The sequence below is a fragment of the Puma concolor genome, chromosome C1 (assembly GCF_028749965.1).
Source record: "Puma concolor isolate L17-30 chromosome C1, mPumCon1.1.hap2, whole genome shotgun sequence".
Taxonomy (NCBI): domain Eukaryota; kingdom Metazoa; phylum Chordata; class Mammalia; order Carnivora; family Felidae; genus Puma; species Puma concolor.
This window is the reverse complement of record NC_141674.1, coordinates 63,591,455-63,617,957: the sequence shown is the minus strand read 5'-3', so window position 1 is coordinate 63,617,957 and position 26,503 is coordinate 63,591,455. Positions and strand designations below refer to the sequence as shown.

The following is a 26,503-nucleotide window of genomic DNA, read 5'->3' as shown; positions in this document are numbered from 1 at the left end:
TTAGCCACTCTGACTGGCATGAGGTGATATCTGAGTGTGGTTTTGATTTGTATTTCCCTGATGAGGAGTGATGTTGAGCATCTTTTCATGTGCCTGTTGGCCATCTGGATGTCTTCTTTAGAGAAGTGTCTATCCGTGTCTTCTGCCCATTTCTTCACTGGATTATTTGTTTTTCGGGTGTGGAGTTTGGTGAGCTCTTTATAGATTTTGGATACTAGCCCTTTGTCCAATATGTCATTTGCAAATATCTTTTCCCATTCTGTCGGTTGCCTTTTAGTTTTGTTGACTGTTTCCTTTGCAGTGCGGAAGCTTTTTTCTTCATGAGGTCCCAATAGTTCATTTTTGCTTTTAATTCCCTTGCCTTTGGGGATGTGTCAAGTAAGAAATTGCTGCGGCTGAGGTCAGAGAGGTTTTCTGCTTTCTCCTCTAGGGTTTTGATGGTTTAGTGTCTCACATTCAGGTCCTTTATCCATTTTGAGTTTATTTTTGTGAATGGTGTAAGAAAGTTGTCTAGTTTCATTCTTCTGCATGTTGCTGTCCAGCTCTCCCAGCACCATTTGTTAAAGAGACTGTTTCCTAATTTTCTTTGGCCTTTACTTTGCCTTTGACATGTCAAAGCTTAAAATTTGTGTTTTATCAAATCTATCAATTGTGGGGGATGATTTATTATACTTCTTTCATTCTAAGAAAGATGGCAACATTTTTTAAACCTTTTGCCAAATTGTTTTGATTATATAGTATTTATTAGAATGAACTCTATAACAAAATTCTTCCACATTTTCCATTATTTTTTCTTTAAAAAAGCAGTTCTTCTTTGTCACCTTAATTTTTAAAAATGTTTTGCACAGGGGTGCCTGGCTGGCTCAGCTGGTAAAGCATGAGACTCCTGAACTGAGGGTTGTGCATTTGAGCCCCACACTGGGTGTAGAGATTATTTAAATAAATATATGTTTAAAAACAAGTTTTGCACATTTTAGTATTTAAAATACAGTATTTATAAAAAAATCACATCAGAGGTACTTCAAGTAAGAGTTAGAAATAAATATTAAAATCAAGTGAACAGGATATTTATATAGTCTCAAAGTATCTCTCCATAGATTAATAACTTCACAGTGAATTGATCAAAATTCATATCACCAGAATGTGGAATGGTATCACGTGCCTCCTGATGTGATGTACTAAGAAAGGTACAACTTTTCCCATAGAGTATTACTGCTGAATATGTACAAGCTAAATTTAATCATGAGAAAATAACCATACACACAAATTGAGGAATATCCTATAAACAACTGCCACTCTTTAGAATGTTAATATCATGACAAAGAAAGGATGAGAAACTTTTAATTTAAAAAGGTATAAAGAAACATGACAGTAAATACAATGCATGGTCCTGGGGTTGACCCTGTATCAAGAATAGAAATCCATTAAAAATATTATTAAAACAATTAGAAAATTTTGAACATATTGTACACATAATAGTATTGGATCAATGTTAAATATCCTAATTTTTTTAATTACACCATGTTTATTTAAGAAAACATCTTTGTTCTCAGAGATATACACTTTAGTATTTAGGTACTGTAATTTTCAAATAGTTCAGTAAGAGTAATGATAAGTATAACAATTGGTAGTGTCTGTTGTGTGAGTAAGGAGAGAATATGGAAATTTATTATACTATTCTTGCAACTTTATCTAAATTTGAAATTATTTGGAGACAAAAAGTTTTTTTAAAAACTGATGCTAGACATGTTTTGTACAATATACAGCTAAAGTTACCTTTAAAGGATCCACAAGTTCCAAGGTATGTTTTAGGTATATTAAATTTGTTATCTTTGATTCAGCTGCATTAACCTATTAAGATAAATGTGGACACCATAAATACACAATACAAGAATGGGTTTTCCTCTTGAATATTCTACACTGATCATATTCATACATTTTTATATATGAACCTACTCAGCATAGACAATATAGACGATAGTTACAATTACTGACCCATCATAAGCCTAGTGCACTAGTTTCCAGAAAGTCTGACAATGAGGAGAGTTCATCTCATTGTGTCCAACTTTCATTTCTACTTCAGCCCTTTGGGTCCAGCTTAACCTACAGTAGTGACAGGAGATACAGTTCAATCCTGAACGGTACCAAGAGACTAAGATTAACTGAAAAAGGCACAAAGGGTATTTGTGGCAAGATGATATTTGAAAAGCTTCATCCAAACCTCCCAGATAGCTACAGAATGACAAATTTCCCTCACTGGTTCCTGTTTGTGCAAGTAAAACAATTTCCGTAATTCTAGTTGTCCAAATTAATTATAGTTTTTCAAGGTAAAGCAATATTAGCATTCAAAATTTTATAAATGAACTTTTTATAAATCAAATTATACTATCCCTAGAACCAAACAGTGGTACTAAACCTGGGGAAATGAAGAATTTTTTCTGAATGGACAAATCTACCAATACAGACAAGGGGTTTCCGGATATCACATTATGATATAATGTACTTGATATAGCACTGTTTCTTTTTGTAGTCTCCTGACCTATATCCTTATTGCACAATACCTGGACTGTTCAGTGACCATATGAGCCAATTAAGAAGAAATACCAAAATAAATGTTATTAGCCCCAAAACAAGTTACCTCATGCTCAGAAGATTAAAAATAAGTAATAGTCACCAAACAGAAGACAACTTTCATCCCTATTACCAAAGGAGAATATCTTCCAAAAATACCAATTTGCCCTTGAAGAACAAGGTAGAAGGATTAACTCTAATGAATATCAGATTATAATAAAGTTAGAGCAATTAAAAAAAAACTGTGGCATTAGCACAGGGACAGAGAGAAGGACCAATGGGACAGAGTCTAGAAATAGACCCAAACATATGATTTAACCCAAGCATTTGACTTATGACAAAGGCTGACTATAGAGTAATGGGGAAATGATAGTCTTTTCTATAAATGATACCAACAAGATTATGAATCTGTATGAAAAAAAAGGAAATGTGGCCCCCTTCCTCAAACCACATAGAAATATCAATTCCAAATGGATTACAGATCTAAATACAAAAAAGTGAAACAATAAAACATCTGGAATATATGAAAGAAGAATTTCTTTACTACCTTGGGTGTTCTAACTAAGTTATTTAAGTTTCTTTATTTTAAGGGAGAGAAAGTGTGTGCATGTGGGAGAGGAGCAGAAAGGGGGAGAATCGCAAGCAGGCTCTACACTGTGAGCACAAAGCTAGACACAGAGGTCAGTCTCACAAACCATGAGATCATGACCTGAGCTAAAGAGTCAGATGCTTAAATGACTGAGCCACCCAGGCACCGTTTTTTTTTTTTTAAGTTTGTCAACTTTTAGAAATTTTATAATTGATGATTTGACATACATTAATCACAGGGCCAACTAATGGCCAAAGTTGCCTATATCTCTCCCATGGTCTGGTTTTTGTGGGTGCACAGAAATCATATTACAAACCCTACAACCACAAACTCCAACATTTGTGTTTTTACTTTCTACCTAATAGGGGACATTTCCACCTAACAACTTCTCACTCCTGTAGTAATAAAGGCTTTTGTGATATTGTCCCCTCATTCCTTTGGCTCCTGACCAACGCTGGTACATCCCCATGTGACCCCATGTTGCAAGCTCCCCTCTCTCAGAAATCGTAAGTAATAAAAATCTTCTTTTAATAACATCAGCCTATGTCATCACTTAGTCATCTCCATAAATTAAAATCCCACGGGTACAGTCAAGACATTGGGGGTAGGTAAAGACTTCTTATGCAGGATACAACAACCACCATAAAAGAAAAAGCATAAACTAGGATCTACATTTAAATTAAGAACTTCTAATAAGTCACGCAAAGAAAGTCAACAAAGATCTCACTACTGATATGTGGAATCTAAAAACAAAGAAAAAACCAAGCTCATAGACACAGAGAATATACGAGGGGCTGCCAGAGGCAGGGGGTGGGCAAAATGGAAGAAGGAGGTCAAAGGCACAAACCTCCAGTTGTACACTAAATAAGTCATGAGGATGTAATGGACAGCATGGTGACTATAGTTAATAATACTCCTGCATATTTGGGGCACCTGGGTGCCTCTGTCGGTTAAGCGGCCGACTTAGGCTTGGGTCATGATCTCGCGGTCCGTGAGTTCAAGCCCCGCATCGGGCTCTGTGCTGACAGATTCTGTGCTTCAGATTCTGTGTCTCCCTCTCTCTGACCCTCCCCCGTTCATGCTCTGTCTCTGTCTCAAAAATAAATAAACGTTAAAAAAATAATAATTGAACAGTGATTCTAAGAAGTACAGGCAAGAGAGTAGGGAAGAGCAGCAATACGGGATACACTGCTGATCATGATATCGCTACATGGCACCGTGGCTCAATCCTGGAGACCATTCAGAGATGGTGTAGAGTAAGCTTCAGAAGCTATCTCCAGAGGTAAGGAAAATGGCATATTTATTAACCAACTCCTGTTTGGTATTGGTTAAGATCTATTCCTGGGCAACCACTCCCTGATTACCCTCAAGTTTCTCATGTGGCTAAAGAAAGTCCTCAGGCAGTGAGTTTCAGTTGTTTGTAGTAAGAAGACTTCCTTGTACAAAAGTGAACGCCAAGGGGATATGGGTGGCACAGCAACAATATCTACTCTACAACACTGGGTAAAAAAGTCAGTGAAATGGGAAAAGATTTGTGCAACACACAAAAACAACCAAGGAATCATAAAAGCTCTACAAATCCCAAAATCGGCAAGAGACATTCACAAAAGAAGATATTCAAATGGTCAATATACATATGAAAGGATGTTCAACCTCATTATCAGAAAAATGCAAATTAAGAACACAATGAAATACCACTAGCTACCAATCACTATGGCTAAAATTTTTAAACTGATAATATTGTTTGGGGGAGGAGTAATGGGAATTCACATACACTGCTAATAGGAGTATAAATTGATACGATCATTCTGAAAAACATTTTCATTATCTACTCAAGTTGAAGATATGCATTCCTCATGACTCAGAAATTCCACTCCAAACTATGTGCCCAATAAAAATATGTGCACAATTATATAAGGAAATATTTACAATATTGTTTAGCAATATTATTTGTAATTTCCAGAAACTGTCAACAACTCAAAAGTCCAACAGTGAAGGGGCGCCAGGGTGGCTCAGTTGGTTGAGCATCTGGCTTTGGCTCAGGTCATGATCTCACAGTTTGTGGGTTCGAGCCCCGCATCAAGCTCTGTGCTGACACCTTGCTCAGAGCCTGCATCCTGCTTCAGATTCTGTGTCTCCTTCTCTCTCTCTGCGCCTCCCCTGCTCATGCTCTGTCTCTCTCTGTCTCTCAAAAATAAATAAATGTTAAGAAAAAAATTTTTAAATAAAAAAAATTTAAAAATTCCAACAGTGAAATAAATAATGGCATATTCATACAGTGAAAGATTACATAGCAATAGAAATAAATGAGCTATAGATAAATGCAACAACATAGTTAAATCTCACAAACATAATGTTGGCCAAACAAAGCCACATATAAAAAATGCACATGAATGTTTCCTTATATGTGAAGTTTTTTAAAATAATGGGTAAAACTAGATTAGAAAGAAAAACAAGAACACCATTACAAAAAAGTAGTTTCTTTTTGGAGGGAGGGAGAGAATAACGAACCGAAAGAAGCAAAACTGGAGTTTTTAAAGTAATGGCAAAACACCTATTTCTTTACCTGAGTGGTCATTACGTGGATGTTCACTTTGGCAATGCTTGAAGGCATTTTTGGTTGTTACAACCAGAGAGATTCTATTAGCATTTAGTGGGTAGAAGCCAAGGTTACTGCTAAACATCCTAGAACACATGGGACAGGAAAAGAATTATCCAGCCCAAAATGTCTATCAAGCCTAGGTTGAGAAATTCTGCTGTAGAGGAGCTCTTACTACAAGCATACAGATACTCTTACACTTTCATATCACTGATGATGTTTGTTCCTTCTCTGTATCCCTCTCTAATCTCTCTACACTTTGCTGGCTTCTAAGAAGTAAGCTGCCATGAATCCTACAGTTGCAAGAAACTAAATATTGCCAACACCACAAGAGTGGGTACATAGATCCTTCCCTAGTTGAGTACTCCACGTGAGTATTCCACCTTGGATGACATCTTAACTGCATGCTGAGAGACCCTAAGCAGAGAATCAAGCTAGAATGTACATAGACTTCTGATTCACAGGAACTTTGAGATAATAAATATGTGCAGTTTTAAGCCACTATGGTCATGGTAATTTGTTATGCAGCAATAGACAACTAATTCAGGGTCTCTTTACAACTTTCTTCTTCAAAGCTGACAAGAGAGAGAATCTCTTCACGGGGAATTAGGAGTTAATTCTCTACTGGCCTTTTGCATTTTTGCCTATCTTCTGAGCAAAGACACTGACTGCCTTTGTTCTGGACAGTCTTTTCAAAGATGTTTGTATAGTGAGTAGTTTTTTTTTTTTAATTTTTTTTTTTTCAACGTTTATTTATTTTTGGGACAGAGAGAGACAGAGCATGAACGGGGGAGGGGCAGAGAGAGAGGGAGACACAGAATCGGAAACAGGCTCCAGGCTCTGAGCCATCAGCCCAGAGCCTGACGCGGGGCTCGAACTCACGGACCGCGAGATTGTGACCTGGCTGAAGTCGGACGCCCAACCGACTGCGCCACCCAGGCGCCCCTATAGTGAGTAGTTTTGAAAGATACAGTGTCTCCTTCTAAAGCAAAGGGTGAGTTTGTTTACAGTCTCAGAAGATTAAGATGATATCTCCTCCAGAACAGTAGGCAAAATACTTATTGCTCGTTATAAAAGATCCAGGTTCCCTAATCTCTGAAATTCTCCCCTGTATAACACACTGCATGTGCAGGGGTCACCTGGCTCTCTTCACTTCACCCAGTGGGAAATGGAGTTTGGGGAATCAGTCTAAGAAAATGCTAATACTCTAGCTACTGCTTGTTCTAAATACTAAAGTCCTGTCTCTCTGACCCAGGAGTCTTGTGTCTTCTGTCAGCATCTACCAAATTGGCAGGCTAACTTGTTAGCTTGCAAGTAGGTTAGAATATAATATCCCTTAGAGTTTCTGATAATACTATGCTGTAATTGTTTTTTTTACCCCAATCTCCACTAGATTATAAATTCCTCTGGATTAGAGACTTACTTCTTATTGGATCCCTAGAACTTGTTGCAATGCTTAGTAAAATAACTTGTTGAATAAATTTTTAAAAAGCAACGTACTGTACTAGATATTCTATATGGCAGCCTAACGTCAGTGGGAAAAATATTAAAAGTTATTCAAAATAAAGCAAAGATATTTGGATAAGAACTTGGAAAAACTTGCTTTTTTTGTTTTTTAAAAGGGTGTAAATAGTCCCCCTTTTTTTTTTTTTTTTAATTTTTTTTTCCCAAACGTTTATTTATTTTTGGGACAGAGAGAGACAGAGCATGAACGGGGGAGGGGCAGAGAGAGAGGGAGACACAGAATCGGAAACAGGCTCCAGGCTCTGAGCCATCAGCCCAGAGCCTGACACGGGGCTCGAACTCACGGACCGCGAGATCGTGACCTGGCTGAAGTCGGACGCTTAACCGACTGCGCCACCCAGGCGCCCCAATAGTCCCCTTTTTAAATTAAGTGAGTTCTATGCCCAATGTGGGGTTTGAATTCACAACCCTGAGTTCAAGAGTCACATGCTCTGATGGAGCCAGCCAGGCACCCCAGAAAAACTTCTTTAATATCAAAATTTTCAAATGTTGGAGGAAGTATTTTGGATGTTTAAAATGGAAAATACGAGCATTCTTTATGCAATACATTGAAAGTAAGGTTATAAATATTATATAGAAAGAAAAGACATTCAGGTTAATTAAAATAAGACATTTAAGTTTCATTCTCAGGGAATACTGATGATCCAGAAAACACCATTTTCTAAAATCAATATTCTTAAGAAGAAAGTATAAGAACTCATCTTAGGCAAATAATTCCACACTGGAAATTTTCAGAGAAAATTTAGTTCGTTTAGAAGTTTAAGATAATCATATAATTCAGCCAATGGAAGATTTAGTTCATTCACAAGTTTTGGCAAATCATGCAACTTAACCAGCACAAGTCTGAACTAATTTAGTAAATATTGTGTTTAATTAAGATATACATGCTTATATCAAATGAGGAAAGAGCTTAATTTAGTGTATATCTCCAGATGGTTAAGAAAAAAAACAGCAACTAAGAAACAGTATAAGGAATACTGAAATTCATGAATCATGTATGAAGTCAATATATTGCTTAGGGTTCCTCAAAAATTAGTAAATCTGAAAAGTATTTTAAAGGCTTCCACAAAGGACTGATGTGCTGATTAGGAAAATATTTACAGCTAGGACCAGTCCCTCCAAAACTAAAAAGGACGGAAAGTAACACTGATCCTTAAAAATCTTATGGAAGTAGCTATTGATTTTCTTTTCTGGACAGGAAAAAAGGAGTCCAGATTCTCAGCTTACATAATTACCTTAAATCTTCCCCAAATGACTTTCCTAAAGTCTGAGAGTCAAACTGATTACAGATGCTGGCTAGCTAATCAAAGATATTTATGAGAGAGCTAGTTGGCCAAACTAACATTCCCTTCTTAATATTACCAGAAACAGTCTAATGCAAAATAAAACAAAATGAAAACATGTATGTTACTAATTCTTATAGCTAGTGACACTAAATTATGAGGCTGTATGACTATATAATACTATGTATTACATGAGTTAACAACAAAAAGACTGCTCTTAGGTATAATCTGAGGATTTTTTCCTATAAAAAAAAATGAAATGAAGCCTTAGTTTATATACTGTGATGGGTTGAATTGTGTCCCCCCAAAAATATTTGTCAAAGTCTTAACACTCAGTACTTCAAAATGTGATCTTATTTGCAAACAGAGCCATTGTACAGGCAATGAGTTAAGATGATATCATACTGTAGTAGGGTAGACTCTTAATTCAATATGACTGGTTACATGTAAAAGACAGCCACGTGCGGGGCGCCTGGATGGCGCAGTCGGTTAAGCGTCCGACTTCAGCCAGGTCACGATCTTGCGGTCCGTGAGTTCGAGCCCCGCGTCAGGCTCTGGGCTGATGGCTCAGAGCCTGGAGCCTGTTTCCGATTCTGTGTCTCCCTCTCTCTCTGACCCTCCCCCGTTCATGCTCTGTCTCTCCCTGTCCCAAAAATAAATAAACGTTGAAAAAAAAAATTTTTTTTTAAAAAAAAGACAGCCACGTGAAGACACACAGGGAGACTGCCATGTGACAAGGAAGGGAGAGACTGCAGTTATGCAGCAGAAAGCCAAAGAGCAATAAAGACTGCCAACAAACCACCAAAAGCTAGGAAGAGGCAAGAAAGGATTCCCCTATAGGTTTCAGAGGAAATATGGCCCAGCCTGTTGACATCTTGATTTCAGACTTCCAGCTTCCAGAACTGTGAGGCAATATATTTATCTTGTCTCAAGCCATACAGTGACTAGTATTTTGTTTCAGAAGCCATAGGGAGCTAGTAAACATATTAATTATCAGTATAGAGTGGCCAATATCAGTAGTATAGAGTGTCCTATTCCTATGCTGCATTGCATTTTTCTGTGTAAAACATGTCATTCATAAGTAAAACTGTTTCTCAAGTTAAGATATTTTTTATTTGAAAATACCACCCAAGACAGTGGAATCTGGCAAAAGATCATAAAGGCTCTCTATGTTTATATTCATAACTGATTGTTCATTTTAAGTCTCTGAAAGTCCTAAAATATTTAACGGCTCCAAAAAGACAGCTAAACAAGTAAAAAAAAAGAGGTGTGTGTGTGGGGGGGGGGGATAGAGAGAGAGAATAAAAGGTTAATGACACACACTAGCAAAAGTATATCCAAAAGTAAAATGAAGAACCTTCCCCGTATATTAAGAAATAATTTTATTTTAATATGAACACTGTGTTTTAATATTAGTTTTCAGGGTCCAAACAGGAAGAAGAGAGCATCCCTGGTATGGGAGAAGCAAAGCCAGAACAAAGTAAGAATGGAGAGGTGGTACAGCACAGAAGGAGAAGGAAGGTACCATAATGGAGGGCTGCCCAGCACAGAGTATATGAACCTGAACAAGGTCAAGAGGGTATCCACACAAGGGGAGAGAAGGCAGCCTGGTGTAGTAAAACCTATGGAAAGTCTCTGTGTAGGAGGGCATTTTAATACAGAGTATCAGAACCCGAGAGAGGCGAGATGGAGAAGGATGGTTTAGTAGAGAATGCTAGAACACAGGCAACAATGAGGATGACATCATAGGACAGAGAGTGGCAGCAGTCAGAGACTGGTCACATAGATGGGTCAAATATGCTAATATATTAAGGATACTGAGAGCCAGATTTCTCATTGTCAGAGAAGGGAGTTACTAATATTGAAGTAGAGAAAACGAATATGAACCTTGGGATGTCAAACTGAAATTGGAGGTATTGTTGTGAACTGATAGTTTTCAATTGTACAGATGGATATAGGAATAAATATAGAGGTAAATGTGTATATATTTATACATTTACTCATATACGTATACTTCTTCCCTATTCATGAGAAGGCTTGGGAGCAGTGACACCCCAAAAGTAAAGACTGCTCAGTGCCCAGATCTTGACTTCTAAATGTCATAGCCCATTAAAATGAACCAGAGCTCCTGGGGGGAACTGGCTAACTCAAAGGCTAGGCAGAGAAAGTACAAAAAAAGCCTGGTTCATTTTCTTGAGCCAAAAAGTGATAAAGGGCTCAAAGAATGATGGGTGTATTTCCAAAGGACTTAGAGACCAATTAAAAGGGGCTTGTGCTAGTCAAATCTGAAACAATTTGAGATTCAAAATAAATATTGATAGTAATATTGACCGTAAAGGATTATAACCAATTTAATATGAAACCATGAATCCACAGAGATTAAATACAATGAACATTTGATAATAGGATATTTACATAGTCTCAAAGTACCTCCTCAGAGAATACTTTTAATTACATAAGGAAAATAGTAATTTTATAGTGGAGAAGCAAAAAAAAACCCTTCAATCAAGTACACAAAGTTATCATCATAATGGAACAAATCAAAACCATGAGCCATCTAAAAAGATGTCATAAGAACACTGCCTCATTTCTGTGATATTCCTACCAAAGATACATTACCTGAATCTAATAATGAGGAAACATCAGATAAACCCAAACTGAAAGATAATAACAGACCTGTAATTTTCAAATGTCAAGGTCATGACTGAAGCCTAAATAGACAAAAAACTAAAGGTAATTTTCTGTATCTCAACTGAATCCTTTTCCTGTGAAAGGACATTATCAGCACAATTAGCAAAACTTGAATCGGGCCTGAGAATTAAAGGTATTATCACTGTTTATTTCCTTACTTTGAAGATTTATTGTGGTTGACTAGAAGAATATCCTTGTTTATAAGAAATACTAATGTATTTGGCAGTGATAGAACATCATGTCAGCAAGTTACTCTTTTTTTTTTAATTTTTTTTTAACATTTATTTATTTTTGAGACAGAGAGAGAGAGAGCATGAACAGGGGAGGGTCAGAGAAAGAGGGAGACATAGAATCTGAAACGGGCTCCAGGCTCTGAGCTGTCAGCACAGAGCCTGACGCGGGGCTCGAACCCACAGACCGCGAGATCATGACCTGAGCCGAAGCCGGACGCTTAACCGACTGAGCCACCCAGGCGCCCCAGCAAGTTACTCTTAAAATTAAAAAAAAGAGAGAAGTTTTTTGTAATGTATTTGCAAGTTTTCTGAAGGTTTGAGATTTTATTTAATTTTTATTTTTTTAAATAAACCTTTTTTTAAAAGGTTGAAACCTTTTAAAGATCTTACATGCTACCAGAGAATGGAGGGGGCAAAGTCAGGAAATCTCAATGGTTTCACCTTGTCAATAGGAACATTATAAGCTACAAGGCAGTGGAGAAGTACCTTCCAATTCTGAAGGAAAATTATTTCCTGGATAGAATTTGATTTTCAGCTATCAATCAATTATGAGAGAATAATAAAACATTTCAGAAATGCAGTCTCATTCTTTTTCAGAATGTGCTCTAGAGAATGTGCTCTACAAAAAAGGAGAGAGTAAGCCAAATCAGAAGACAACCTGGGACACAAAAAAACGAGATTCAACACAGGAGAGACAGAAAAATGCTGAAGAGAAACCTGGGGCCACAGCTGTAGACTAAACCAGAGGGGCAACCAGTCCAGATTGGAACAGGTCAGAAACCAATGAGAGAGGCATCTTCAAGGTGTTGAAACTGATTATCTATAGTGAATCAATACACTGAGAGCATATTTTAAATCTGCTGAGAGGATATTGAGATACTTGATGGAAATATTTATGCCTGAGTTAGTGAAAGCATACAGTAAAACATACAAATAGAAAAAGTTATTCATTCTGAGGAAAAAACATGTAAAAAGTAATGCAAGCTCAACTCTGTGTAGCATGGATAATCATATTAATTTTTATCTACTAAGATTATGTTGTAACCCTACTGGGTGATGAGAGGTAAGGAAGTGTCCATGTTTATGAGAAAATAAAGAGTTAAAGATTCATCCTTCTGCCAGGAAGTTAACATGTAATGTCAAAGGATATCATCAAGAAAGTAAAAAAACAACCTAAAGAATGATAGAGAACATTTGCAAACCATATATTCAATAAGGGCCTTATATCTGAAATATATAAAGAACTCTTATAACTCAATAATAAGATAAAGAACCCAATTAAAAATTAGAAAAGGATATGAATAAACATTTCTCCAAGGAAGATATGCAAATGGCCAATAAGCACATGAAAAGAGGCTCGACATCATTAATCATCAGGGAAATGCAAATAAAAAACACTAGATATTACTTCACACCCACAAGGATGGCTACAATCAAAAAGTCAGATAATAACAAGTGTTGCCAAGGATGTGGAGACATCAGAACCTCGTAGACTCACTGGTGGGAATGCAAAATCATACAGTAATTTTGGAAAACAGTCTGGCAGTTCCTTAAACAGAGTTATCATATGACCCAGCAATTCTACCCCTAGGTATATATCCAAGATAAATGAAAACTTATATGCACACAAAACTTGTACATAAATATTCATAATATATTCATAATAATCAAAAGTGGAAACTCAAATGAATAGACATTTGATGAATAGACAAATGAAATGTGCCATATCTATACAATGGAATATTATTTGTCAATAAAAATAATCAAGTACTGATATATGCTACAGTATGAGTTAACCTGAAAACACCATGCTAGGTAAAAAAAAAAAAAGCCAGTCACAAAAGACTACACATTGTAGGATTCCATTTATATGAAATGTCCAGAATTGCCAAATCCATAGAGACAGATAGTAGACTAGTAAAAGTCAGGAACTGGGGGGTTGGAGGAAAAGGTTGGGGGGAATGGGAAGTGATTGCTAATGGGTACAGGGTTGCTTTATAGGGTGATGAACATGTCCTAAAATTGACTGTAGTGATTGTGGTACAACTGTGTGAACATACTAAAAATGACTGAATTTTAAACTTTAAATGGGTGAAGTATATGCTTTGAGAATTTTATCTTAATAAAGTTATGTTTTAAAAAATAATGAACCACAGGATATATGTACAAGTAAAATGGACGACAACAGCCCAATGGGAAGGAAAGGGGAATTGCAGCACACTACTGTAAAATTCTTTTCTTTTTATTTCAGCTTTATTGAGGAATAATTAATAAATAAAATTGTAAAATATTTAAAGTGTACATTGTGGTTATTTGATACTCATATACATTGCAAAGATTCCCCCCAATTAATTAACTAACATATCCATCTCCTCAATATTTTTTTGGTGAGAAGAACTTTTAAGTTCTACGCTCTTAGCAAATATCAATTATACAAGACAGTGTTACCAACTATAGTCACCATGCTTAACATTAAATCCTCAAACCTCATTCATGTTATAGTTGAAAGTCTGTACCATTTACCAACTTCTCCCTATTTCCCCCCACACTCCAGTCCCTGGCAACCACTCTTCTATCCTCTGTTTCTAGGAGTTTGGTCTTTTTGTGTGTGTGTATGTACATTATACATGTATGCATGTACCCACGTATGCACATATGTATATATGTATTCAGATTTCACATGTAACTGATACAATGCATTTAAATTTCACATATAACTAATACTATGTAGTATATATCTCTTTCTGGCTTATTTCACTTAGCTTAATGTCCTCAAGGTCAATTCATGTTGTTGCAAGCGGCAAGATTTCCTTCTTTTTCGTGGCTACATAATATTCTACTGCCTGTATGTGTGTGTGCACATGTTGCATTTTCTCTATCCATTCATGTATCAGTGAACACTTAGGTTGTTTCTGTATCTTGACGATTGTGAATAATGTTGCAATGATCTCTTTGAGATCTTTTTTTCATTTTCTCTAGATATATACTTAAAAGTGGGATTGCTGGATCATATGGTAGTGCTATTTTTAACTTTCTGAAGAACTTCCATATTGTTTTCCACATAGGCTGTACCAATTTACATTCCCACCAACAGTGCACAAGGTTTCCCTTTTCTCTGCATCCTCATCATCATTTGTTACCTCTTGTTTTTTGTTTTTTGGGTTTTTTTGATGACAGCCATTCTAACACGTGAATATCCCACTATTATGTTAATTTGCATTTTCCTGATGATTACTGATGTTGAGCACCTTTTCTTTACAAAATTTTTTTAATGTTTATTTATTTTTGAGAGAGAGAGAGACAGAGTGCAAGTGGGAAAGGGGCAGAGAGAGAAGGAGACACAGCAGCCGAAGCAGGTTCCAGACTCTGAGCTGTCAGCACAGAACCCGATGCAGGGCTTGAACCCACAAACTGTATGACCTGAGCCAAAGTTATATGTTTATCTGACTGTACCACCCAGGTGCCCCAACCACCTTTTCATATATCTGTTGGCTATTTGTATGTCTCCTTTGGAAGAATACCTATTTAGTTCTGCCCATTTTAAAATCAGATTGTTTTCTTGCTATTGAGTTGTAGGAGTTTTTTACACATTTTGAATAATATCTCATCAGATATGGTTTGCAAATATGTTCTCCAATTCTGGAGGTGCCGTTTCATTTTGTTGATCATTTCTTTTGCTGTGAAAAGATTTTTAGTTTGTTTGTTTTTGCTTTTGTTGCCAATACTGTATGGTTCTTACCATATGTGAGGTGATGTTACATTATTTGAAGTTGACTGAATTTAGCTAAAGATGTGTAAGGCCTAAAGCAACCCATGAAATATAAAAATAATGAGTTCTATATAATCAATCAACAAAGGACATAAAATGGGGTCATAAAAAATACTCAATCCAGAAGAAGGCAGAAAAAAGGAAAAAGGGAACAGATGAGATAAACAGAAAAAGAAGTACCATCATGGCAGATTTACTCAAAACATATCAATAATCTCACTAAGCATAAATGGAATAAACCCCAATTAAAAATAATATATTCTCTGTATACAAAAAGCAAGACCCAAATATATACTGTCTACAAGAAATCCACTTTTTTTTTTTTTCAACGTTTATTTATTTTTTTTGGGACAGAGAGAGACAGAGCATGAACGGGGGAGGGGCAGAGAGAGAGGGAGACACAGAATCGGAAACAGGCTCCAGGCTCTGAGCCATCAGCCCAGAGCCTGACGCGGGGCTCGAACTCACGGACCGCGAGATCGTGACCTGGCTGAAGTCGGACGCTTAACCGACTGCGCCACCCAGGCGCCCCAAGAAATCCACTTTAAATATAAAGACACAAATAAGTTAAAAGCATAAGAATGGTAAAAGCTATACCACGTTAACATGTCAAAAGAAAGCTGGAGGGGTGCCTGGGTGGCTCGGTCAGTCGAGCTTCCAACTCTTGATTTCAGCTCAGATCATCCTAGAGTCATGGGATCGAACCTTGTGCTAGGCTCAGCACTGAGCATGAAACCTGCTTGAGATTCCCTCTCTCCCTCTGCCCCTCTCCCCTGCATGGTCTCTCTCTAAAAATAAAATTAAGTTAAATTAAAATTAAAATTAAATTAAAAGCTGGAGTGGATATATTAATATTAAACACAGTAGGTTTCAGAGCAAAAACATATTATGAAGGAAAAAGAGGGTTATTTTATAATGATAAAGCAGTCAACTCATCAAGAAGACATAGCAAGAGAAGGGAGGATGAACTAAGCTGGCATCATAGCAGGAGGACCCTAGGCTTGCTTTGTCCCTCAAACACAGCTACTTAACTATCAAATCATTCTGAATCCTCAAGAAATTGATCTGAGGTATGATAGAACATACTGCACAACTAGAAGGAGAGAAGAGGCCACACTGAGGAAGGTAGGAAGTGTGGAGCCGTAGTTTGGGGGAAAAATGGACCACAGGGGGCTGCGGAGGGGAGGGAGCCCCTGTCACAGAAAAAGGTGAGAGACAGTGGAATGCACAGGGATAAACACAAGAACATTTCCCCAAAACCACTGGCTGGGAAAACAAGAGGGGCTAAATTTTATGAGTTTTTACAACCAGTGGGGCTCAAAGACTGGAGTTTTAGAGGTTCCCAGGCTTGCCTGGGACAGAGACCTGAGGAAGCTGCTCTACTCCTGGAGAAGAGGCAGGCAAACAACCCTGGGGCAGACTGCATGATCCGAGGAATGCCTAAGGGGCATCGGGAGAGACTGTTTCTCCTTTTTGGCGACCATCTATGAGAGGTAGCATTGCTTCTCTAGGGACAAAAGAACCAGCAGGTGTCATTTCCCTCCTCCAACCTTCAGCATAGGTGCAGAGGAACCAGCTGAGGGTGAGTATCCTGGATACCAGTTTTTCACTGAACTTTACTCCAAAATCCATGCTCCTGTGCTCTGGTGCAACTGCCATTCTGAGTCAAACCTGCATCAGTCCCAACAGGGGAAGACCCTTTCCCAGAGAATAAGCGCAGATCCCTGCCACACCAGGTCCCTGAAGTTTGGAATTTTAAAAGTCAGCAGGCCTGGCTAGGGTAGAGGCCAAAGTATTCTATGCTGCTACAGGCAGGTAAGCAACCCAGACAGAGTGCGAAATTAGTGATCTGAAAAATGTCTGTGATGCACCATGGGAAATTATTCACTCCTCTGAAAGTGCTTCCATGAGAGCAGCAAGCACAGACTCTCCTCTCCAGGGACAAAGAACCTGGTTGATGCCATTTCCCTCCTCTACCCCTCAGCATAAACCAACTTCAATAAATAGCAAAGGACCAACACTGCCTGCCTAACCTGCTAACGCTAAGTCCTACCCCTCTGCACTCTGCTGGGACTGTTTTTCTTCAGCAAGAGTGACTACCGACCAGTACAGCAGGCCTCTCCCCCATAAGACCAGCACAAACGCCCCCCATACACCATGTCTACCGACATAAGAGTCCTGCAAAGCTTCAGTTCTAGTGAAAAGAGCATTAGGTCTCTTTTAGCAAGTATACTAGAGCACAACTAGTTAAAACTCACCAGACTCTGCCCAAGGTCCAAACACTCCCAACTGCAAGCAAGGAGAAACTGAAGACAACCAACCTAAGGCACAGAGCAGCCAAAACACATCACCAAAGTGCATGTACCACACACCAGAGACACTTCCTGAAGCACCAGGCCCTGGATATTATATGACCTCTTCTTCACATCCTTCCTCTCAGGAACAGGAAACATAACAGGTTTTCCTAACACCCAGAAGACAGAGGAATTCATCCCAAAATAAAGAATAAGAACAGGTCATGGCCAGGGATCAAATTGAAACAGATACAACTAACATGCCTGATCAAGAATTTAAAGCAACAATCATAAGGCTACTAAATGGGCTCAAAAAAAGCATGGAAGACATTAGGGAGACCCTTACCACAGAGATAAAAGAGCTAAAAAAAACAAAACAATCAGGCCAAAATTAAAAATATAATAACCAAGATCTGAAACCAACTGAATGTAATGAGCACCAGAATACAAGAAGCAGGGGAATATATAAGTGATAGAGAAGATAGAATTCTGGAAAATAATGAAGCTGAACAAAAGAGAGAAAGAAAAATTTGGGGTCACAAAAGTAGACATAGGGAACCCAGTTACTCCATCAAACATAATAACATTTGTATCACAGGAGCCCCACAAGAAGAGAGAGGGAAGGGAACAGAAGGTACATTTGAGGAAATTCTAGCTGAAAATTTCCCTAATCTGAGGAAGGAAACAGATATCCAAATCCAGGAGGTATAGAGAACTCCCATCAAAATCAACAAAACAGGCCAACACCAAGGCATACTGTAGTCAAATTTGCAAAATCTAAAGAAAATATCCTAAAAACACCAAGACAAAAGAACTTATAAGGGAAGACAAATAAGTTTAGCAGAAGATCTCTCCACGGAAACCTGGCAAGTCAGAATACAGTGACATGATACGTTCAGTGTGCTGAATGGGAAAAATCTGCAGTCAAGAATACTTTTTCCAGCAAGGCTGTCATTCAGAATAAAAGGAGAGATAAAGAGTTTCCCAAACAAAAACTAAAGGAGTTCATGACCACTACACCAGATTTGTTAGAAATATTAAAGGGGACCCCTTGAGTGGGAAAGAAAGACCAAAAGCAACAAAGACTAGAATGGAACAGAGAAAATCTCCAGAAACAACAAAACAAGTAATACAATGGCACTAAACTCATATCTATCAATAATCACTCTGAATATAAATGGACTAAACACTCCAGTCAAAAGACAAAAGGATGTCAAATGGTTAAAATAAACAAGACCCATCTATATATTGCCAACAAGAGACTCATTTTAGACCTAAAGACACCACCAGATTAAAAGTGAGGGGATGGAGAATCATCTATCATGCTAATGGATGTCAAAAGAAAGCCAGAGTATTGAGGCATCTGGGTGGCACAGTCAGTTAAGCATCCAACTTTGAGTCAGGTCACAATCTCATGGTACGTGATTTCAAGCCCCACATCGGGCTCTGCACTCATAGTGCAGAGCCTGCTTGGGATTCTCCCTCTCTCTCTCTCTGCCCCTCCTCAAAACAAATAAATAAAAGCTTAAGAAAAACAAAAAAGAAATCCAGAGTATCAATAGCTCTATCGGACAAACTAGATTTTACACCAAAGACTGTAACAAGAAATGAAGAAGGACACTAGATAATAAAAGGGACTATCCAACAAGAAAATCTAACAACGGTAAATATTTATGTCCCCAACTTCAAAACACCCAAATATATAAAACAGTAACAAACATAAAGGAACTCATTGATATAATAATAGTAGGTGACTTTCATATCCCACTTACATCAATTGACAGGTCATCTAAGCAAAAAGTCAACAAGGAAGCAATGGCTTTGAATGACACACTAGACCAGGTGGGACGTAAGAGATATACTCAGAACATTTTATCCTAAAGCAGCAAAATATACATTCTTTTCAAGTGCACATGGGATTCTATAGATAATATACTAGGTCACAAATCAGGCTTCAACAAGTACAAAAAAGACTGAGATCATAAATGTATTTCTTCTAACCAAAATGCTATGAAACCTGAAGTCAACCATAAGAAAACATTTGGAAAGACCCACAAATAACATGGAGGTTAAAGAACATCCTATTAAAGAATGAATGGGTCAACCAGGAAATTAAAGAAGAAATAAAAAATGAAATGAAATGAAAACACAAAACCTTTGGGGTGCAGAAAAAGTGGTCATAAGAGAGAAGTATATAGCAACATAGGTCTACCTCAAGAAGCAAGAATAATCTCAAACAATCTAACTGTACACCTAAAGAAGTAGAAAAAGAACAAACGAAGTCTAAAGCCAACAGAAAAAGGGAAATAATAAAGATTAGAGTAGAAATAAATGATATAACAACAACAACAACAACAACACAGAACAGATCAATGAGATCAGGAGCTTGTTCTTTGAAAAAAATTAATAAAATTAATAATCCCCTAGCCAGATTTATCAAAGAAAGAGAAACAGAGAGAGAGAGAGAGGACTCAAATACATAAAATCACAAATGAGAGAGGAGAAATAACAACGAAAAATTATATGCCACCAAACCAGACAATCTGGAAGAAATGGGTAAATTCCTAGAAATGTATAAACAACCAAAACTGAAACAGGTAAGAAATAGAAAACTTGAACAGATTGATAACCAGCCAAGATATCGAATCAGTAATCAAAAATCTCACAACAAACAAAAGTCTAGGGCCAGATATCTTCACAGGGGAGTTCTACCAAACATTTAAAGAAGAGTTAACACCTATTCGCTCACGCTATTCAAAAAAATAAAAATGGAAGGAAAACTTCCAAATTCATTCTATGAAGACAGCATTACTGTGATTCTAAAACCAAAGACCCCAATTAAAAACAAAACAAAACAAAACATTACAGGCCAATATCCCTGATGAACATGGATGCAAAAATTCTCAACACAATACTAGCAAATAAAATCCAACAGTACATTAAAAGAATAATTCACCATGATCAAGTGGTATTTATTCTGGGGTTGCAAGGGTAGTTCAATATTCACAAATCAATGCGATACACATTAATTAAACAAAAGGTAAGAGCATATGATCCTCTCAATAGATGCAGAAGAAGCATTTGACAAAGTACAACATCCATTCATGATAATTACCCTCAACAGAGTAGGGAGAGAGGGAACATACCTCAACATAATAAGGTTCATGTATGAAAAACCCACAGCTAATATCATCCTCACTGGGCAAAAGCTGAGATCCTTTCCTCAACATTCAGGAACAAGACAGGGATGTCCACTCTCAGCACTATTATCTAACATAGTACTGGAAGTCCTAGCCTCAGCAATCAGACAACACAAAGAAATAAAAGGCATCCAGATCAGCAAGATTCTGCTAGAACTGATACACGAATTCAGTAAAGTCACAGGCTACAAAATCAATGTACAGAAGTCTGTTGCATTTCTATAGGCCAATAATGAAGCAGCAGAAAGATAAATCAAGGAATCAATACCATTTACCATTACACCAAAAACCATAAGATACCTAGCAATAAACCCAACCAAAGAGGTAAACTATCTGTATGCTGAAAACTATAGAAAGCTTATGAAAGAAACTGAAGAGGACACAAAGAAAAGGAAAAACATTCCAGGCTCACGGATTAGAAGAACCAAATATTGTTAAGATGTCTACATTACCCAAATCAATCTACACATTTATTTCAACCTCTATCAAAACGCCACAATGCTATGAAACTTGAAATCAACCACAGGAAAAAGTCTGGAAAACCTCCAAAATGATGGAGGTTAAAGAACACCCTACTAAAGAATGAATGGGTCAACCAGGCAATTAGAGAAAAAATTTAAAAATGTATGGAAAAAAAGTGAAAATGAAAATACAATAATCCAAATGCTTTGGGATGCATTTTGGACTGCAAAGGCAGTCCTGAGAGGAAAACACATTGCAACCCAGGCCTATCTCAAGAAATAAGAAAAATCCCAAATACAAAATCTAACAGCACACTGAAAGGAAATAGAAGCAGAAGAGCAAAGACACCCCAAGCCCAGCATAAGAAGAGAAATAATAAACATCAGAGCAGAAATAAACAATATAGAATCTAAAAAAACTGTAGTGGGGCACCTGGGTGGCGCAGTTGGTTAAGCGTCCGACTTCAGCCAGGTCACGATCTCGCGGTCCGTGAGTTCGAGCCCCGCGTCAGGCTCTGGGCTGATGGCTTGGAGCCTGGAGCCTGTTTCCAATTCTGTGTCTCCCTCTCTCTCTGCCCCTCCCCCATTCATGCTCTCTGTCTCTCTGTCCCAAAAATAAATAAACGTTGAAAAAAAAAATTAAAAAAAAAAACAAAAAAACTGTAGAGCAGATCAATGAAACCAAAAGCTGTTTTTTTGAAAAAATAAACAAAATTGATAAACCTTTAGCCAGGCTTCTCAAAAAGAAAAGGGAGAGGACCCAAATAGATAAAATCATGAATGAAAATGGAATTATTACAACCAATCCCTCAGAAATACAAGCAATTATCAGGGAATATTATGAAAAGTTATTTGCCAACAAACTGGACAACCTGGAAGAAATGGACAAATTCCTAAGCACCCACACACTCCCAAATTTCAAACAGGAATAAGTAGAAAACTTGAACAGACCCATAACCAGCAAAGAAATTGAATCAGTTATCCAAAATCTCCCAAGAAATAAAAGTCCAGGACCAGATGGCTTCCCAGGGGAGTTCTACCAGACATTTAAAGCAGAGATAATACCTAACCTTCTCAAGCTATTCCAAAAAATAGAAAGGGAAGAAAAACTTCCAGACTCATTTTATGAAGCCAGTATTACCTTGATTCCTAAACCAGACAGAGACCCAGCAAAAAAAGGGAACTACAGGCCAATATCCCTGATGAATATGGATGCAAAAATTCACAACAAGATACTAGCAAATTGAATTCAACAGCATATAAATAGAATTATTCACCATGAGCAAGTGGGATTCATTCCTGGGCGGCAGGGCTGGTTCAACATTCGCAAATCAATCAATGTGATACATCACATTAATAAAAGAAAAGAACCATATGATCCTGTCAATCGATGCAGAAAAAGAATTTGACAAAATTCAGCATCTTTCTTAATAAAAACCCTCGAGAAAGTCAGGATAGAAGGAACATACTTAAACATCATAAAAGCCATTTATGAAAAGCCCACAGCTAATATCATCCTCAATGGGAAAAACTAGGAGCTTTCCCCTGAGATCAGTAACAAGACATCAGGAAAAAGGATGTCCACTCTCACCGCTGTTGTTTAACACAGGGTTGGAAGTGCTAGCATCAGCAATCAGACAACAAAAGGAAATCAAAGGCATCAAAATTGGCAAAGATGAAGTCAAGCTTTCACTTTTTGCAGATGACATGATATTATATATGGAAAACCCAACAGACTCCACCAAAAGTCTGCTAGAACCAATACATGATACAAAATCAATGTACAGAAGTCAGTTGCATTCTTATACACTAACAATGAAGCAACACAAAGACAAATAAAGAAACTGATCCCATTCACAACTGCACCAAGAATCATAAAATACCTAGGAATAAACCAAACCAAAGATGTAAAAGATCTGTATGCTGAAAACTATAGAAACCTTATGAAGGAAATTGAAAAAGACATAAAGAAATGGAAAAACATTCTGTGCTCATGGATTGAAAGAATAAATATTGTTAAAATGTCAATACTACCCAAAGCTATCTACACATTCAATGCAATCCCAATCAAAATTGCACCAGCATTCTTCTCGAAGCTAGAACAAGCAATCTTCAAATTTGTATGGAATCACAAAAGACCCCGACTAGCCAAAGTAATTTTGAAGAAGACCAAAGCGGGAGGCATCACAATCCCAGACTTTAGCCTCTACTACAAAGCTGTAATCATCAAGACAGCATGGTACTGGCACAAAAACAGACACATAGACCAATGGAATAGAATAGAAACCCCAGAATTAGACCCACAAAAGTATGGCCAACTAATCTTTGACAAAGCAGGAAAGAATATCCAATGGAAAAAAAAAAAGACAGTCTCTTTAACAAATGGTGCTGGGAGAACTGGACAGCAACATGCATAAGGATTAAACTAGACCACTTTCTTACACCATACACAAAAATAAACTCAAAATGGATAAAGGACTTGAATGTGAGACACTAAACCATCAAAACCCTAAAGGAGAAAGCAGGAAAAAACCTCTCTGACCTCAGCTGCAGCAATTTCTTACTTGACACATCTCCAAAGGCAAGGGAATTAAATTTTTTTTTTTTCAACGTTTATTTTTATTTTTGGGACAGAGAGAGACAGAGCATGAACAGGGGAGGGGCAGAGAGAGAGGGAGACACAGAATCGGAAACAGGCTCCAGGCTCTGAGCCATCAGCCCAGAGCCTGACGCGGGGCTCGAACTCACGGACTGCGAGATCGTGACCTGGCTGAAGTCGGACGCTTAACTGACTGCGCCACCCAGGCGCCCCAAGGCAAGGGAATTAAAAGCAGAAATGAACTATTCGGACCTCATGAAGATAAAAAGCTTCTGCACTGCAAAGGAAACAATCAACAAAACTAAAAGGCAACCAACGGAATGGGAAAAGAGATTTGCAAATGACATATTGGACAAAGGGCTGGTATCCAAAATCTATAAAGAGCTCACCAAACTCCACACCCGAAAATCAAATAATCCAGTGAAGAAATGGGCAGAAGACACGAATAGACACTTCTCTAAAGACGACATCCAGGTGGCCAACAGGCACATGAAAAGATGCTCAACGTCGCTCCTCATCAGGGAAATACAAATCAAAACCACATTCAGATATCACCTCACGCCAGTCAGAGTGGCTAAAATGAACAAAACAGGAGACTATAGATGCTGGAGAGGATGTGGAGAAATGGGAACCCTCTTGCACTGTTGGTGGGAATACAAACTGGTGCAGCCGCTCTGGAAAACAGCATGGAGGCTCCTCAAAAAATTCAAAATAGATCTACCCTATGACCCAGCAATAGCACTGCTAGGAATTTACCCAAGGGATACAGGAGTGCCGATGCATAGGGGCACTTGTACCCCAATGTTTATAGCAGCACTTTCAACAATAGCCAAATTATGGAAAGAGCCTAAATGTCCATCAACTGATGAATGGATAAAGAAATTGTGGTTTATATACACAATGGAATACTACTCGGCAATGAGAAAGAATGAAATATAGCCTTTTGTAGCAACGTGGATGGAACTGGAGAGTGATATGCTAAGTGAAATAAGTCATACAGAGAAAGAGAGATACCATATGTTTCACTCCTATGTGGATCCTGAGAAACTTAACAGAAGACCATGGGGGAGTGGAAGGAAAAAAAAAAAAAAAGGTTAGAAAGGGAGAGAGCCAAAATAAGAGACTCTTAAAAACTGAGAACCAACTGAAGGTTGATGGGGGGGTGGGAGGGAGGGGAGGGTAGATGAGGGGTATTGAGGAGGGCACCTTTTGGGATGAGGACTGGGTGTTGTATGGAAACCAATTTGACAATAAATTTCATATTAAAAAATAAAAATAAAAATAAAAATACCACCACCATTTTTCACAGAGCTAGAACAATCCTAAAATTTGTATGGAACCACAAAAGACTCCAAACAGCAAAGCATTCTTGAAAAAGAAAAGCAAAGCTGGAGACATCACAATTCTGGACTTCAAATTCTATTACAAAGCTGTAGTGATCAAGACAGTCTGGTACTGACACAAAAACAGATACACAGATCAATGGAACAGCATATAAAATGCAGAAATGAACCCACAACTGTAACAAAGCAGGAAAGAATATCCAATCGAAAAAGACATTCTCTGCAACAAATGGTGTTGGGAAAACTGGACATTGACACGGAGAAAAATGAAACTGAAAACTGGACCACTTTCTTACATCATACACAGAAATAAACTCCAAATAGATGAAAGACCTAAATCCTAGAGAAGAACACAGCAGCAACCTCTTTGACCTTGGCCACAGCAACTTCTTACTAGATATGTCTCCTGAGGCAAGGGAAACAAAAGCAAACATGAACTTTTGGGACTTGATCTAGATAAAAAGCTTCTGCACAAAGAAGCAAACAATCAACAAAACTTAAAGGCAACTGATGGAATGGGAGAAGATATTTGTGAATGACATATCAGATAAAGGGTTAGTATCTAAAACATATAAAGAATTTATAAAACTCAACACTCAAAAACCAAATAATATAATGGGCAGAAAGACATGAATAGACATTCTTCCAAAGAAGCCATCCAGATGGCTAACAGACACATGAAAAGATGCTCAACATCACTCATCATCAGGGAAATACAAATCAAAACTACAATTAGATATCATCTCACACCTGTCAGAATGGCTAAAATAAAAAACACAGGAAACAACAAGTGTTGACAAGAATGTGGGCGGAGAAAGGGGAGCCCTCTTACACTGTTGGTGGGACTGAAACAAGTGCAACCACTCTGGAAAATAGTATGGAGGTTCCTCAAAAAGTTAAAAACAGAACTACCTTATGACCCAGCAATTGCACTACTAGGTATTTACCCAAAGGATACGAAAATACGGATTCAAAGTGATGCATGTACACCAATGTTTATAGCAGCATTATTAATAGCCAAATTATGGATAGAGCCCATATGTCCATTAACTGATGAATAAAGAAGATGTACATATATACAATGGAATAGTACTCAGCCATCAAAAGGAATGAAATCTTGCCATTTTTCAATGATGTGGATTGAGCTAGAGTATTATGCTAAGTGAGATCAGTCCAAGAAAGACAAATACCACATGACTTCACACATGTGGAATTTAAGAAACAAAACAGATGAACATAGGGGGGAAAAAATGAGAGAGAAGCAAACCATAAAACGGACTCTTCGGGAGCCTGGGTGGCTCACTTGGTTAAGCACCCAACTCTTGATTTTGGCTCAGGTCATGATCT

The 26,503-nt window shown here is 37.7% G+C and overlaps 1 protein-coding gene and 1 long non-coding RNA gene across 2 annotated transcripts in view; one reads left to right on the top strand and one right to left on the bottom strand.

Annotated features, from left to right (window-relative positions):
- MSH4 (mutS homolog 4) overlaps positions 1-26,503 on the bottom strand; it is a 92,451-nt gene that overhangs the window by 34,896 nt on the left and 31,052 nt on the right. The window contains exon 9 of the mRNA XM_025912517.2: positions 1,777-1,851. Coding sequence (XP_025768302.1) covers positions 1,777-1,851 — 75 coding nt within the window. The remainder of the gene's footprint in view (positions 1-1,776; positions 1,852-26,503) is intronic.
- The window catches only part of LOC147578106 (uncharacterized), a 50,579-nt gene continuing 34,409 nt past the window's right edge, over positions 10,334-26,503 (top strand). The window contains exons 1-2 of the long non-coding RNA XR_015254805.1: positions 10,334-10,479; positions 12,088-12,262. This is a non-coding gene — a long non-coding RNA (uncharacterized LOC147578106). The remainder of the gene's footprint in view (positions 10,480-12,087; positions 12,263-26,503) is intronic.